General features: G+C 36.8%; 1 protein-coding gene across 3 annotated transcripts in view; it reads right to left on the reverse strand.

Annotated features, from left to right (window-relative positions):
* Positions 1 to 18053, reverse strand: part of LRRC7 (leucine rich repeat containing 7) — a 594014-nt gene that overhangs the window by 102019 nt on the left and 473942 nt on the right. For 2 of the 3 annotated variants that reach the window (XM_074221205.1, XM_074221202.1), the window contains exons 15-20: positions 12059 to 12158; positions 9738 to 9862; positions 7110 to 7358; positions 2340 to 2540; positions 841 to 952; positions 446 to 623 (exon numbers count right to left, since the gene is read on the reverse strand). In XM_074221205.1, the coding sequence (XP_074077306.1) occupies positions 446 to 623; positions 841 to 952; positions 2340 to 2540; positions 7110 to 7358; positions 9738 to 9862; positions 12059 to 12158 (965 nt within the window). Of the gene's footprint in view, positions 1 to 445; positions 624 to 840; positions 953 to 2339; positions 2541 to 7109; positions 7359 to 9737; positions 9863 to 12058; positions 12159 to 18053 lie in introns of those variants that run through there. The other variant, XM_074221203.1, reaches the window with a different exon arrangement.

Consider the following 18053-nt stretch of genomic DNA (forward strand, 5'->3'; position numbering starts at 1 on the left):
GAGCAGAGGACTTGGCACTGGGCTCCTCTTCAGGAGCCTGGCTCTTCTGCCCGAACTGCTGCCATTCCTCATCTGTGAATGGGAGAAGGAGGGGAAGAATCTCTGGTGGTAAGTAGCTCCAGTGCCAGCCAGTGCTCCATCCAACATGAATGGTTCAAGAATGTGGAAGACAAAGTCCTCTGCATCCTATTTCCACCATCCTTACCTGTTGGGTCCCCTTGGCCAATTCAGTCTGGGATATTCTGCCTGTTGTGTCCACTCATTAGCTTAAACTAGTCCTTAAGGCAAGGATTTACATTTTTTTTCAGGAAATTATATTTTATTTTCTAATGATATGCAATGGTAGTTTTTGATAATCATTTTCCCCCAGGTCATTTTCTTTTTTTTTTTTAAAGGACAAAACCATAGTCATTTAGGAGACCCAAAGAGGGAACTACAAACCCACCTGTTGCCCCACAGATTTCCTGCATCTTTAGCTGTTGGTTGTAAAGATGCTGCTGCTTTACCACGGGTGTTCGATGACCCTGAGGAAGCCTGAGAAGGTGAGTAGTCTGAGTAAGTGCCCGAGGAAACACTGTTATTCAGACCCTGTGTTTTATCGACTTCAGACTCATCTGTTGATTCTGAAATTTAAGGGGTAAAAGTTATCAGAGTCTGTGGCTCTTTCCAATTTGACATTTCCCAGAACATCATGATCTGAAAACAAATACTGCAGTCGACTTTCAGAAAACACAATTGGAAAAGAGATGTACATGAAATACCATGAGAAACGTGGTATTTGTACAGGGAATCCCATACAAATATCGGAGAAATGTTTAAATGCCAGGTTTTCAGTATTACCCTTTTTGTCTTTTGCTAGAAGAACAAGTTTGGGAGGGTAAAGCGGAGTCTCTGCCAGTGAAGGGTGAAGTTCCCCAATCCTCATTTCACTGGCTGGATGAACAAAGGAATCCTGAGGGATGGGAAAATAAGAGAAAACCTATGAGTAGAAAGTGACCCAATGGCTGCCTTGGAATCAGATAGGGTGACACAGCTCAAAGGACCCAGGGGAGGGGAGAAACAAGCCTCCCTTGCACCCCAATTTGAGGGAGCACTAGAAGTTGTCTACATTGGATAAGAAAGTCTACATACATTGGTATAGCTGTCTTTATGAGTTCTTAATGTGTGCAAAGTACTAGGCAGGACACTTGAGAGGCTAGAGAAACTGAGAAGGCATGCTCCCTGATGTTCTCTATGTAAAACATCAAGCACAACAGCAACAATATACACATGAAATAAAATTTGTATTCACTCATAGGGTGCTATAAAATCTGTAAAGCTCTGTACATCTCTTAGGCATTGGAGCGTCACCCCAACCTTGGGATGTGGGGTTCTAGAGATGTCATTGTTCTACAGAAGCTCCAGGGATCAACGCAGACCTACTACTTCTTTGGTGATTGACAGAGATTCCTGGGCACTGAAAGTTTAAATGGTGAGTACTCGGTCATATACAGACCTTGAACTCTGTCTTCCTGACTCCCCAGTGAGCTCTCTCCTGCATAGGGATGCCTCTTCCATTTGACAGTCAAAAAAAATTGATATTCACAGTCATTAAATGGCTAGTCCATGGTCAAACAGAAAACATGTAGGGTAGGCTCTTCCTGACTCCAAGTGGTGCATTTGAGTCGCCACATCCCACGACTTCTCTTAGATACACATCTGTCTTTCTGATGGAGCTGAGCCTTATGATCGACTTTTGATATGAGTCCAGTGGGTAGCACAATGGGGGGTAGCATATTTAGTCTCGAATCAGGAAGATTAATGTTCAATTATCACTTTCAGAGGGGGAGAGGAAACAATTACTGCCCTTTGGATGTTTTGTTATTTTAATGAAGTTTTACTTGACCCAAATCAAAAAAAGTGATAGGCCATCTGCTCTAATCCAAATAAGGCTGAAGTTTGAAACAAAGCAACAACAATCAAAAATCATCAACTTATTACAATAGAAAATTTTCTCTTCTAATGATTAACCTATTGAAGATTCGGGATCAACTAAAACATATCATTACAATAAGAAAAGGTATGGGCCAGATCATTCTAAATAATAATTTCTTGAGAAGAGTTTGGAAAATTTGGGTTCTCCATGAACTATTAGACTGAAAGCATGCCATTTTATGCAAAAGTACCTCTCATTTATTAAATATAAGACTCTTGTTTAGTTGGATTTTTAAAAACTCATCCAATACCCTTGAAGAAATTCACTTACCCAGGAACAGCAGGTAAACATAAATCAATGTCACCTTGCTCAGCATTTCTAATAACCCAAATCATACAGGCAATTGCTAATAAGTTGGAAATACCTCAACTGTAATTTCCTTTGGGGCAACTGGCCACTTGTGTTCATACTTCTCTTTCACAGGTTGCTCCGTGTTGGCTGTTGGGTTTGAATTCTCAACACGCACTCCATGGCTTGTCTTTCCCACAAGATTTTGAACAGATTTGACCATATTCTTCAAATCTTCTGGGTAAGGGGTAGGGTATCGTTTTAGGTTGATTTCAACCTGCAAATTTATAATAAGAAATTTAATACAAAGGATCTTTGGCTTGTATTTGCACCAGATTTTCATTGGATACATATGAACTAGCAGACATACATATGAAGGTACAAGCCCTACAGGCATTTGAAAGACTGTCCTCTCTGTGGAAGAGTGCTTATCATACTCCCCAGTTCTTTTGTTGATGTGATTTTTAGATCCTGGTCTCTTCTCCGACCTGCCTAGCACAGGTCTGAGAATCACAGAGATCTAAATACTTGAAATATTGACAGAGCATCTAAACTATTGAATCATTTTGCTATTAATCACTTAATTGTTTATACTTTGGGGGCTTATTCCTTCCAACTATTAATTACTTATAGGTAATAATACTGATGTGAATGGTACACATGCAGGAAAAGAGGGGAAGCAACCCTCCTTCAATGAATTTCATGCAATATTGTTATATGTAAAAGAAAAAAATGAAAAGTAGATATAACATCTGGTGTCCTAATATGCATCAGAGAGATGTTAATGACCACATTACTTTGAAATGCACATCATTTGCAAAGTAGGAGGAGAGAGAAGCATTGGAGGGTCATTTACTTTAGTTTCACCCAGGTAGAGCACAGCGTTTTAATGTATCAGATCAGAGCCAAACTAGTCACGAGAAATGGAGAAGGGAAGCAGACATCTTAGTCAGAATACTTTGACTTCCATGAGGTTGGTATATCAGCTCACTGTCATCAAGTAGCGCTCTCACAAGAGGGTTCTAGCTTTTGTTTTCACATGGATTTGCCTTAGAAACACTTCAAGTTCTAATTCACTTGAACCTAATTTGATCTAAATTTAGTGAACTCTATATATGTGATTATTCTGAAAATAGAAAAATGAGCAATTTCATATAGAATAGCCTGCCTTAAAGTTACTTATCACAATGTAGGACTGAAACAGACATAGTCATTAGAACTGACTTAAAAATAATGACGATGCAAATTCAGTTGTGTAAATTTGTCTTATCCCATTAAATAAAACATGCTAACTAATAAATGAATAACGTCTGAAGATGACTGGTTGGATTTTTATCTAGATTCTGAAATTCTCTGTGTGTGTTTGTGTGCGTGTTTGAGTGAGGCAAGTGTGTGGGTAACTCAATACAATTCTTAGACATCAAGTAGTTCTACTTGATGGTGATGAGACTAATGTAGATGATATAAATTGTTTTGCTATCCAAAAGCTGAACATTTCTTAATTCTGAATTCCCTAAAATAATAACCCCCCCCAAGCAAAATGAAATCTCCTTTTATTGCTCTGTCCAGATTGCATTTCTAATAGGAATAATAACTAATCACTTATTTAGAAAGTTGTTTAGAGATATACAAAAATATTTTGATAGACACACAGTTTAAAGGTTTTTTTTTCTGTCACATTAATGGATTAGATAAGAATTTAGAACATAAGAATTCATGTAGAAGTACAATAAATCACAAGGACTATTGAAGTTTAGGCTTCAAATAAAATAAGCTTTATGAATAGTTTTAAACACTATAGAGTAAAGGCATTTTTCAAGAAAGATGAATTCCTTATGGTGAGTCTTAAATAAAAAATAATATTTTTGATAGAAAAAACTTATAATACATATAATTCTATATTAATTGGTTTTGGGAATGTTAATGTTCCATATTTGATTTATTTTAATGATTTTATTGAATGTTAGTATTATTTGACATCAGAAGTTTCAAGTAAAAAGTAATTATTTCTAAAGCAAATATTTTGATACAAGATTTATGTCAATATATTTTATTAACATTAGTATTGCTATGAAAATTTATGTTCAAATATGATGAAAATAGACTAAAGTTATACATGTCACCATTTCTTTATCTGCAAAGTAATTTAATATATTCAGTTTCTGTGGTACACTGAAGAAGTCAAGGAAAGACGCCATTTTGTCCATTCAAGTTCTAGTAGGAATACAATTTGTTCTTTGTCAAACCTGTTAGTTATTGATAGAATTATATGACAATGTGTTCTAGCTAAATTTTCAGTACATTTTGTCAAATGAATATATTTTGGGGATATATATATATTATATATATATATATATATATATATATATATATCTCCAGTCTTCAAGTGAAGATTCTTTTGGATAAAACAAATTTGGGGACAGATATTTAACTTGAAAAAGAATCTATTTGTTTTAAGGTTTTTAGGGAAGGTTTGATGCTTTTATTGGAAAGGGCTGCTGGATTAGGAATCATGAGATCTGGCTATTGGACCCAGTTCTTCTCTTAACAAGAAGAGTCAAGTTAGGTATGACAAATAGTCTTTGTGCCTATTCAGTTTCTTTATATGTAAAAATAGAGAATCCTTGCTTAATCTATCTCACAGGGTTGTTGTAAAGATATAATGAAATAATAGATGATCCAGTCACTGAAAAGTTAAAGTTATAAGATAAAAAATGTTGATAATGACATGGTTTTAATTTAAAATATGGATCCCTTTGGCAAATCAAGATCCAAATTAATTTGCTTTGTCCTACCTCTTTGGTTTTTCCTATTCTTACTCAGATTTCTTTGAAAGGAAATCTACTTTAGTGGCAGGGATAGACTAATCAAATGTATTCTGATGCTTTTAGCAGCTCACTAGTATAGGCATCATGCACACACACACTTAGAAGAAAAACTAGTAGTTTAGGATCCTTTTTTTTAAGTTTAAAATAAACTGTATGGGTTTATTTTTTTTCCTGTAATGTCTGAAGTGTGTGCCACAAAGAGGTACAATACCACCTTTTAAAAATTCAATAAATGCATTTTTGCTAAAATCTTAATGGCTCTTTTACTGATTTTCAAAATGTATTTGAAATGCTTCAGTGATATGATTTGAACCCATTATCATAATAATATAAAATATATTTCTTTTTCATTTTATAATGTTTTAGACAAAGTATCATTTATACTAGAAGTCGATACAGAAAAATTTAAATTTGTGTAAATTTAGCTACTAGCAATTACTTGATCATTGAAAAGTTGTATTATATGACTTACCCTATAGTATTTTATTGAGCAGAAAAACCTACTGAAATATTTGAAGTTTATATAAAATAAGCAACTGTTTTATATTCTTTATCTTTCATTTTTAAATCAACTGGAAAATTAGTTTGGATAGGAATTATAAATTGAAATAGTAAATCTGTGGTTTGAAAATTTCAAAACATTAATTTTGAAGATGTAATTTCTTTACCCTCAAGAACTTTATTGCTATTATTCATAAGACTAGAATTTAGACAATTTTTTCTTTTTTTAAAAAATTTAACTTAATGGGGTTAAGTGACTTGCCCAAGGTCACAATAGCTAGGCAATTAAGTGTCTGAGGTCACATTTGAACTCAGGTCCTCCTGACTCTAGGGCTGGTGTTCTATCCACTGCACCACCTAGGTGCCCCAAGACTAGAATTTCCATGTTTAAAATATAGCCACCATTTGTTTCCTTGAAAAAAACCCCACTTGATTCTAATTTTATTTAACAGTAAAGAAAGTCAGATTCCAGTAGAACAGTAAAGAAAATCAGATTCCAGGAGAAAAATAAGTTACTATGCTGACAGTTTCATTTTGAATTATCTTATTCTGAGATGAATTTTTTTTTAAGTTAATGGAAGTCTGTGAACACTTTCAAGGAAGAGATTCTCTCTCTGCCTGACTTTGCAGAAGTGTTTTTGTCCAAGACACCGTCTCATAGGACCATAGATTTGGGTCAGAGGCACATCTAGGCCACTCTCAATTTACAGATGAAGAAACTGTGACTGAGGAAGATTCAGTGATTTGTGCAGGGTTATACAGTTGGTCAAAATCTGAGGCAGATTTGAACCTGATCCTTTTTGCCTCAAAGTCCTATCCACTAAGCCATGCTTTCCCCCAATTCAGTTCATTATGTGTCAGGAATACAATTAATTAGGACATATTTAAATGATAATAAATGCAGTATAAAAAGTCAGACCAAAATGGCAAGTTTATTATTTCCTTCAAATGCGACTATTTTTTGCAATTCCAAAGTAAATCAATGTCTTTTAGCAGAATCCCATTTTACTGCCAGTGTCCCTTTCCTCTGAATTTTTATCCAAATGAAATGTTAGTTTAAAAATGAAAGATTTAAATACTTCAGTTGCCCCCAAAAGTACTTTGCTATATAGTTTAAATTGACAAATTGTCTAACTCTGTCAACATATCTGTCCAGTTACTAATATTCTACCAATATTCTCATGCTTGGGATGGGAAAGTCCATCATTAGCAAACAAAGCTACAAACAACACAAGTTGGTCCACCCAAGTCAAAAGCCACCCAATGATCCTCCCGGAGGTGCCCCAAATTATCTTTCCCTCCCCTTTAATATTTCCCCTTCCCCCCCCACCCCACGCAGATGCTGATATTGCCAAGTATCCATAATAAAAGTCAATCTGGATTGAATAATGGCAATTAGAAAAGAGGTAGGCAATCATCATTCCTCACAAAAACCATGCAGAACATACCCCATAGACCACTGGCTCCAAGGCAGCCTCTATAGGGAGGAATCTCCTGCCCCGCACACCTAGGCCTACCTGTCTGCCACTTAGAGAGGGAAGAGTGGTGGAATTTGTTGCAACTGGCAATGGAGTGCACATGGTCCTGTCCTGCTGGAGGCCACTGATACACCCCCATGCCAGCTGTGGGTCAATCTGGGCAACTGGCATGTCTTGGATCTGCTGATCACACCTGGCCCATGGTGTGCAGCAATCGCCAGACAGTCTGGCAGGTTGGAGGGTAATCCCACGCTGGCCCCTTTCCCAGGGGGCATGGCAAGGGTGATCCTGTGGGAGAAGGAATCTCCATTTTCTGGGAGAAAGAGGAGCACTATAGCAACACTTTCAGTTTTTTATCATTTCTCTAGTCTAATTTTAGTGCTTTCTTTTTTTGGTAATGCATTTATAAACTGTAAGCAAATGAGCTTTTTCTCCATGTTATCAAATAGCAATATTACATCAGGATGCTAATGGGTCTCAAATTTGTCACAAAATGCAACAATCACACTAGGCTATACACACAGGGAGCTATACGTTATTTCATAAGGAAGTTGATGACGTAGGTCAATAGTGGATGATTTCCCCATTTTCTGAATTGGCATATATCAAGAGATAAAATGGATACTGAATTTAATACACATTTAATGAACCAGAAAATTGAGATTAACCTCGTTTGAGATTTCAGTGTAACCCATTCATCATGCCTCCATGATGATTTATTTAGAAGAATGTTGTATACTAATTTCCCCCAAAGACACTGGCGTTGGAAATACTTGAATCAGCCACAATTAAGTAGATGAAATTTAAACAGAATGAAATAAAACTAGAACAACGACAATAAAGACCACAAAATAAAAAGAAAAGCTAATGTGGAAGCGTAGAAAAAATAGCAATTTAAAACAAACGCATAAACTCCAAACTCCATCCCCAAGCCTTCCCTCCCGTAATAACCCATAATCCCGAGGGCAGGAATGTTGTTTTGACCCTTGTCTTCTCCCTAGCACCGTATAGTAGCCAGTACTTAGAAAACATTAGTAAATGCCTGATGATTGACTGGTAAACTCCCCAAAGCAGACTTTGAAATAATGGTTTGAATCGACAGTTTGGGGGAATTGAAACAGCTCTGCTTTTACAGCCACACACACCATATCATATTTTTTTTTTTGATTTTTGCAAGGCAATGGGGTTAAGTGACTTGCCCAAGGTCATATATCTAAGGTAATTATGAAGTGCCTGAGGTCACATTTGAACTCTGGTCCTCCTGACTCCATGGTCATGGCTCTATCCACTGTACCACCTAAGCTGCGCCGCCATATTATATTTAATTCACTTTCCATGCCTTCTTGGATACTGTGTTAAGACTGTCAGTGAGAAATGCTGAAAGTTTTGTAAATCCAATTAAGTAGAAAAATGCATCAGAGGTCCAGGGCAGAGCGTATTACCATTGGTGCTGGGTCTAGGATTTAAATTCCGCATCTTTTTTTTTTATTTTGGGAGCTCTTCATCATGATAATCTTAAAAAAGCATGAGAAATTTTGATCAAGACTATTTTTCTGGAAACTCAAATAAAAAAATATCTCCCAAATTATTTGGAGCCCAACATCACCAAGCCATCAAGACATTTTTGCAATATTCCTGTAACAATAAAAGTTTTTGCCTACTACAAGAAAAAATCCATGCTACACCAATGAATGCTCAACTCCCTTGCTGCCCCATATCCAGAAAAAACTTAGGTGTCCAAAAGAAAGGTCAGGAAATGAGTGGGGTCGAAGGAAGGGTATAAAGGCAAGGGTGACTGCAAAATTTGTCGGAGAGATGCATATTAAGTTACCTGCGTAATTAGTCAACTAGAGTGAGAATAGTTAGTATCTATGATGGGAAAAGTGCATAAATAATAAGAACAAAATTAATGGGAGATCCAAGATGTTGCCATGATGATAGAAGACACTGAAACTTGACATTGACAAGAAGTGGAAATGTATTTACAGTTTTAAATTCATCGAAGTTAAATGAATTGGAAATTACTAAAGGATATTTAGTTAAATATCCTATTAGGTTGACCTTTTGGGGATATTTGAAACAACGAAAATATCCTCTACCAGCTTTAGCTACTCTTTTCGATGAAATGCATTCCTTGTTTTTTTTCAACTATTCCAGTGATACTTCAATCCTTTACATTTTACTATTTTAACATTCATTCTATGTAGCCTCAGTTCAGTTTCTATGCTACTTTGCTCAGTAAAAAGAAAATCAAGACTGTATAAGAAAGCCTAAAATAAACCTTTTGAGAGTTCCTGGAATTGTTTCATCATGATCATTATTTTACATAACGATAATCCAGATTTGGGATGATCTTTTCTTACTGGCTGCTAGCTCGACAATTGCTCCAAAAGCTATGACAAGTATTTCAAGGATCCCTCAGTCAGAGCTGGGGCAGTATGAGCAGCAATCTCAACCGGATGGGCAGATTAAGAAATGGACAAGTTCTTAATCTTTAGGAAATGAGACCGTTCGGCTATCTTTAAAAACAGTTGATGGGGAAATGCGAGGACTGCTTCCATTCCCCAGTGTCCTGACCCTTGTTTGCATACGTAGCATCAGTGGACAACTGCATGACTCCTAGAGAGTTGGGGAACGGGGGAGTGGGAAACAAGTCAGAAATTTCACCTTCACTTTTCCAGCACTGTCATCTTCTTCCTTTTTGTCTTCAAATTCAAAGGCAACAGTCATTCGTTGTTGTCGCTGCTCCTCCCACAGAGTAGGGTTAAAACTGTCGCTGTCTGACTGGAAATCTATAGTTACATTCCAAAGTATTATCAGAGTAAAAGTAGTTTTCTAATAGAGGATTATTAACAATCCTTAATTAACGCATCAAGCAAAAACTGTTGAAAGGTACTAAAGACTGAAAAAAGAAAAAGGGGCAAAATCAATTTTACAACTTCCAGATGACCTTTTTGCATTTTAACTAAAAATTAACTACCAATTTCTATTCATTTCAAACTGGCCCTGCTTCTGAGCCTTCCAGTGTGGACAAATGGATTGACAGACAGTGGGATAAGGAATATTTTACATAAAACACTGTATACATATGGCTTCTTATGGAAGCTCTTAACATTTTATCCTGTTTTTTTTTTTTTTTTTGAGAGGTCACCCAGGTGGTGATGTGATCTTTATGTGTCTATCTGGGAGAAGGAATGGCAAGAGTCATTTAGACTTCCATACCAGGAATGTAATTATTCTATTCAAGTCTGAAATTCAAAAACAATGTTAAATGACTGCCAAATATTCTGTTGTTATTGAAAGACTGAGTAAAAATGGTAATATTGAAATGCTGAAACTTCACACCATGCCTTGGTTAAATTCCTTTCTTGTGTATTAAGAAATTTGGAAGGTCTAGCTATCTATCTGTCTGTCTGTCCATCTGTCCCCCTTGTGACCTAGAAAATAGAAGAGACTGGGAATTCAAGATTTTAAATATATAGTAATTACCCTTATCTCCTCAGGGTTAAACATTTTTCTTCCCACATGGGACAAAAAAAATTGTCATTTTCTTAATGCCACATCTCACTTCAATAGGTCTATTTCAAATTGAGGAAGAAAGTAGATGTTTAATTTAAATGTCTGGTTCCAAGAAAGATATTTGTGAATGTCTTTTAATTTTTTTTCCTTGCAAACTTCAAAGGAGAAATCTTTTGATAGAATTTCCCTGAAGTTTCCCTGAACATGGAAATGAAATGAAGACTCCCTGTACCTCACCCACTACTCCAGAAAAAGAGCATTTATGGCCTTCTTTCAGAAGCTCAAAATTTCAAATACCTTAAATATGAAGATATATATTTCAAATTAACATTGGGTTCCTAGATTCCTAAAAGATTAAAAAATTCTTATAAAAGAATAAGGAGAACCTGAAGAATTCACTTATATTTTTGAATTACAAATTAAAATTTTTAATCATAATTTAATTTTTAAATCAGAAAGAGGGGTATACACCTTTAACAGAAGGATCCATTCACAAGTTGTCCTAATTCAAGTAAAAATTGATTTAGAGTTACTTTTTGAAGCAGCATTCTATCTTTCTTTCTTTTCCTCCTTGATTGTCTCTTTCTCTTTGTCTCTACCTTCCTCCTTTTCTCTATTTTTCCCTCACTTTTCTGTTTGTCTCTATCTTTCAGGTTGGGAGGAACCTTGCCTTCATTTACCTTTACATTCCCAATTCATCAGAACTTAGGGTTCAGTTGCCCATGCCAGCATCTTTCAAAAATGAATGGTCCATTTCCTTGAAAACATGAAAAATCAATAGTATTAAGGGACCACTTTCCCAGCACTTAACCTCTTCCTTTAATCTGATCCATTCTTAAATTTCCAAAAATGTTTATCAACATTTCTCAGATAGAATGCTTCATCTTGGAAAAGAAAAGATTGTAATTCTTTGGTTAATGCCTTTTGGGGATGAATTCTAAGCACATCTGCTAGCACAGGTTCATGAGACATGTTTTGAGCTTGTTGAACTAGGGAACCCAAGGTTAATAACAGTGCCTTGAGAACTGGAATCAATTCTGTTCACTTCAGACTAGCCATTTATCCTTCCACTTAACTAGGGTACCTGTTGTTTAAAGTAGCCTGGGAAGGAAATGAACTTTCTACTTCCCGTCAGGAAGTCCCTTAAATTCAATTGGCCATTTCCATTTAACAAGGGAGGGAAATATTTTTTGAGACTATTTCTAAAGAGGTTCCTTCAGACATAATAATTAGGCTGGAGAAAAAGCAAGGGTATTCCTGGATCAGAAACTCCTCCAAATAATTTTTATAATATCTATTCAACTGTTAAAAATGTATGACATTGACACCATCAGCATAGCCATGGTCTTACCCATTCACAGATGTCACTGTCCAGAAGTCAAAGCCAAAATTATCCTTTTATATAATGAAGAATTATTACAAACATTTTCAGACTTAATTTTTAGAAGTTATTTCTGATGGTGATTTACCTTCATCACCTCGGGGTTGCTGAGGAAACATGTAGTTAGTCAATACTCTTTGTTTTGTTTCTGGGTGAGCTTCAGTTTGCAAAGGGATGAGGGCCTTTGACTGTAAAGAAAGGAAAAATGAAGCCAGATCAGAGAAGCAAAAATGGAAATGTTATACTTAAAAGAACTTTAAAAATGATATCATAAAAGTATTGTAATCCTCCTTCAAGACCCTGAATGACCAACTGAACATAAGTATTAGCAGAATGGGGGGAAGGTAAGATATGAAGAATATATGGGATCCAAATGAAGATTGCTGCTGAAATGGGTTTCCAAGCTCTAAGTATTCCACATTGATGATGAAGGTTATCATCCAGTTTACACAAATATTCTTTAATTCAAAAATGTCTTAGTATGGTACCTCGTCAAGGTTTAGAGAAAACTCTGGATTCTCAAAGGCTACACCAATGGCAGTCACCACCACAGTGTAGAGGCCTTGGGCGGAGCTCTGAGGACAGATTAGATTCTGTCCTCTGATGAACAACTTGGCTATGTTCTCAGGATGATGAATTTTCGGGCCATGGCACCCCTCTGGTGATCATAAATGTCAGAGAAGGTAGAAGTGATAGCTACACAGACAAAATCACAGAACTCTGAAGCATTGACGACACAATAAAATTCAGTTTTATTGATCGGTATTGCCAAAGCTGTACTCTGTTGGTGAATCTCCAAACTTAATCCATTTATTTCTTTTTGTTAAGGAAAAAACCCTGTTAGGTATAATTCTGTGTACCATTCATTTTCAAGCATATATTTTCCTAGTATAACGGCTAAGATATATAAAGAGCTCTAAGGTTTGCAACATACATGTATTATCTCATCTATGATCAAAAACCTCAATGAAGTTATTACCAAATTCATGAAATGCAGAGTTCTAAGATTTTATATAAAGAATGGCATCTTTGGGGCGGCTAGGTGGTGCAGTGGATGGGGGGAGCACCGACCCTGGGATCAGGAGGACCTGAGTTCAAATTGGGCCTCAGACACTTAATAATGACCTAGCTGCGTGGCCTTGGGTAAGCCACTTAACCCCATTGCCTTGCAAAAAAAAAGAGTAGTATCTTTGAATTGTTGCTTTATAATGCAGATAAAACATACATTTATTGACCAAGGAGTATAAAGTCTGGCATTTATACCATCACTTAGCACAGTGTCTGGCACATGGAAAGTGCTTAAGAAATGGTTACTGAGTTGAAATGGATTGAAAAAAATAAGTCTGATTATATCATGTTCTAGCCCAAACTCAAGACTTTCATTAATTTTTTAAAAATGGATTTATTGAAATTCTTTCAGAAAATCTGTTGAATATGATACAGTTTTAAATAGCACTAAAATGCATGTTTGAAATAGTCAAGTTACCCAAAATTCTGAAAAATCTATTCACTGGATGGCATTTATTAACAGAAGAAATTAAAAAAAAATTTGATATAGCTTTCCATATGGAAAAAAGTCAGGAAGGAACATAAGAAAAAAGCTATTATTTTAAAGAAAAAATTAATGGTACAGACTCAGTTCTACAAATTCCCACTAGAGTGAATCATGATTTTAGTGGAACTTTCCCATGACTCAGGTCTCTAAAATAGATTTTCTAAATTGATTTCAGAACAAAGTGTGACTTCTGATGATGTACAGAAATTCTTTGATGTATTGAACTTCACATCGCATTGATGATATTTTGGATGAAAGTCCCAGAGTCACCTCAGTAGATGAGAGGAGACTTTTTTAAAGTGCAGTAACACAAATTTATACCTCTCACCTGCTCCCTGCACCATTGGTTTAGGGCCAAGAGTCTTTAAGAGTGGCCCAGGAATATGTCTCTGGCCCCATGCTGTTTCATTTATTTTTCAAGGATTTGAATAAATCAAAGACGGCACGCGGATAAAGTTTCTGATGACACAATGCTGGAAAAGACAGCTGTTATATGGAAGAATTGGGATTCCAAAAAGTGACACCGTGTCTAACTTTGAGCTAAATCTAATAAGAATAAAATTTAGAATGTTAAATGTGCAGTCTTATAATTGGGTAAAACCACTTACTTTATAAGGCAAAGATGCTGGGGGTTATAATGGACTGCCTATTCATAAAGAATCAAGAGTATGTTATTGTACCCAGAGAAGTTACCTTAGTCTTGGGCTGCAGAGAAGTATCTGGTGTCCAGAAGGAAGTGGATGATGCTCCTCTTATTTTCTTCCCTGACCAGATCACATGTAGAGTAGCCTGGGCAGTTTAGGCAACATCATCTTTTAGGAGTGCTTCTAGGTGAGGGTGTCCAGGGTGGCACAGACCCTCATGATCACGTTATTTAAGTTTTTTTCCTAAGGATGTGAGGAGCACTCCAGACTTGCGTGACTGATTCAATCTCCTATTTGAAGAGGTTGACAAGTCTGCTTCCAAAAATTGAAGGAAGGGTCTTGTACCCCAATTTGGAGTATCTGGGTGTGGTCTGCTTAATGTGGTAAAGCAAAGGACAATAGAGGGACAGCAGAGTCAGAAGTGGGGGCATATAGAAAGCATTGTGGACAAAAGTGAGATTGCCTCATTTCTTTGTGCTTATGTTTACATGAAGAGAGAAGCACCATGGTCTAGGTGAGGAATAGGATTCAGACTTTTATTCTCTCTGTGGTGCCAGACATTTACATGGCCCTACTGTTTCTTCTGTCTTGGTTGTATCTATTTATCTACCTTTAGGTGAAAGAGTTTTAAAAGATTACTGCTGGGGAGGCTAGGTGGTGCAATAGATAGAGCACTGGCCCTGGAGTCAGGAGTACCTGAGTTCAAATCTGACCTCAGACACTTAATAATTACCTAGCTGTGTGGCCTTGGGCAAGCCACTTAACCCCACTGTCTTGCAAAGAAAAATTACTGCTGTTTTGTTAATTTTTGAAAGATCAAAATGGCAGATGGTCAGTACAGGTCTAAAGGGCCAAAGGTTTGAGGGAAACTAATCAATGAGGAGAAAGAAGTCAAGTGATCTGGTGGGCCTTGACATCGATAAAACTATGCCAACAGAGAGTTATTGTTTGTTATAGTGAATTCAGAAGTGAGTTTTATGGGGGGCAACTGCTTTGTCAAGATTACTTTATGTTTAAGCTCAAACCCTACAGGTAACAAGACATGTGGAGTGGGGATACTTTGTAATTTTCTATTCTTGCTATAAGAAAGAATATGCCATATAGAAAATGTTCCTTTGGAAAAATTGGCTTATATTGAATGGTTAAAGTAAATCATTGTGAATTAATAATGAATGAAGCATTGATTGAGGTTTAGGGTCTAGCACTATCTCCATTGTGATTTGAGGGGAGATGGTATTGGTGGTGGTTTGAGAACACATTGTCCCTTCAAAGGTACCCTTAGAACTCAAAGGGAAAGATTTTATTAGCCCAACTCTGGCAGCGAACCTGTTCCTATGCATTTCTCTTAGGAGAATGAGTACAGTTTCCTACACAAGACACTGAAGGGCCCTTGTGTGGGGAAGTGGGATTGATCTGCTTGGCTGATCAAGGGAAGAAGTGGGTGGCAGCTTCAGAGAGTCAGATTTAGCATTTATCAAAGGAAAAACATCCAAAGAATTAGGGCAATGCAGAAGTGGGAAGGGCTAGCTAAGGAGGGGGGATCAAACTCATTTTGGATTTCCCTCATTATTTAGAAATCTTAGAAGTTGTTCTTTCAACAGAGGTCGTGTTACTTGGAACAATAGAAACAGAACAAATATTGTCACTGAGGCTATGATTAAGACTGGCTAAGCATGTTGCAGATCATCCTTCTGACTGTACTGAGAGGCAGATCTCTAAGGCTGATCATTCCCATTTCACCAAGTGGACACAGAGTGGACTCCGAGTAAAGCAGCACCTCCCCCAGAAGCATACCCCTAATAAATTCCAAAGGCAGAATTTGAACCTGATGCTCTTAACTCCAAATCAAGAATTCTTACCATTGCAATCACAAGCCTAAGATGCTATGATTGTGAACTGCCTAGTTGGCTCAGGTGACTGGAGCACAAAATTCCTGGCAGGAGCAATGCAAGATGGAGCTGAGAGGATGGGGCATTGCACCCACTCTAGAGAGTAAGCAAAGGGATTTGTTACATAATGGAGAATCAAAGAAGAGTTTAGGGTCAAGGAATGACATGACGGTTTATACACATACAAAAAATGCATTGATGACTCAAGAGCACCCATTTGTCAAACTCCAAATATGTGCTAGAGTTATCTGCTTTGAGCAAGGGATACAAATAAAAAAAGGAAGTAATCCATATTCGAAAGGACCTTACTCTCCATTAAGAGTGAGGTACAAAAGGGTTACTGAAAAATCAACAGGAGGTAGTAAAATAGGAGGTTTTTAGGGAAATATGACAGTAGTTTGTGGGATGGAAGAGGCTTTTGGTAGCATTTGGGCTTTCTAAAGGAAAGTGAGATTTTCAGAAATGGAGGCAAGAAAAAAATGCATTCCAGGGAAGGGAGATGGGCAGCTCAATAAAATGAAAAAGGGTAAGGTCATGCGGCCTAGGACTTGCAAGGTCAAACATGAATCTATATCTTATCCTCATATCCAAAGGGAACCAGTGGAACTGAAGCAGTGCACAGAGGACATGTTCCTGACTGTATTTAAGGAAAACGAATCTGCCAGGTGTGTGTGTGGATAGACTGAAGTATGGAGAGAATTGAGGCAGGGAGGCCAATGATCAAGAGACCATTGTGACTATCTAGAAAGGAGAAGTGAGTACTAAACTAAGAAGGCGGCTGCTTGAGTGGAGATCTTTTCCAGATGGAAACATTTTGAAGATTTTGGAATTGATTGTTCTTGGCTTAAGAAGAAAGAGGAGTTGGGATAGTGTTAAGGGTATTTAAATGTGGGAAACTGGCAGAATGGCATGTCTTTTAGAGAAATAGGCATTTTGGAAGAGAAGTGGGCTGGCTTTGAGGAAAGAAAAGTAAGTTCAGTCTTGGAGATACTGGATTTGAAATGTCTCCAGGACATCCAGATTGAACCATCAAAGCAATTGGAAATGAACTGAAAATCTGGAGAGACTTTAGCCTATATATCTATGAATGATCTACATAAAAGAAGGTACTATGGACTATGGGAACTGATGAGGTTAGAGAAGGTACATAGAGAGAAGGTACAGGAAAGGGCTCTGAGGAACTTCCCCACTTAGGGAAGGTGATGGCAGTGATGATGCAATGATCATATGAAAGATGGATTGGGGAAAAGAGAGAAAGGAAACATTCTCTATTAAGTAGCAGCAGCTAGGTGGCACAGTGGATAGAGCACTGGCCCTGGAGTCAGGAGTACCTGAGTTCAAATTTGACCTCAGACACTTAATAATTACCTAGCCATGTGGTCTTGGGCAAGCCACTTAACCCCATTTCCTGGCAAAAACCCCCTAAAACATCTTTATTAAGTGCCTACTATGCTGGGTGCTTAACAAATAATATAACATTTGATTGAGGGAGAAGTATTGGAAAACTCTCTGAGGACCATGGCAATAAGGATAGAAAGGAGGTGATGGAAATAAGATAATAGCCAGGATTCTAAAAATAGCAATTCTTGGAATTATTTCACATTATTTTTAGATAAATTTCTCACTGATTTCACTCCTGATATTTAAACAGTAGGCATGTATGAAAATGCAGAACCAGTTGGGTACAAAATTTTGGAAATAGTTTATAGGAAATATTTTTTTTTGTATTTTCTCTTCAAAGATAAAACTAAATTATAATTTCTAAATTCACCGATCATATTTTTGTTACCTCTGACAACCAAAAAGCTAGAGGCAGATTGCTGTGGGCTGAAAGATGCAAGATATGAACAAGAAAACTTCTGTGATTTGTTGGTAAAAAGTAACAAGCTATGAAGTAGAAATGTCAAGTCTTGAGAGATCCTCAAATGCTTAAATATGAAAATATGAATATTTTAAATGAATAATAACTATTTCCATATTTGAAGGAGACTATTT

The sequence above is a fragment of the Macrotis lagotis genome, chromosome 2 (genome assembly GCF_037893015.1).
Source record: "Macrotis lagotis isolate mMagLag1 chromosome 2, bilby.v1.9.chrom.fasta, whole genome shotgun sequence".
Classification (NCBI taxonomy): Eukaryota; Metazoa; Chordata; class Mammalia; order Peramelemorphia; family Peramelidae; genus Macrotis; species Macrotis lagotis.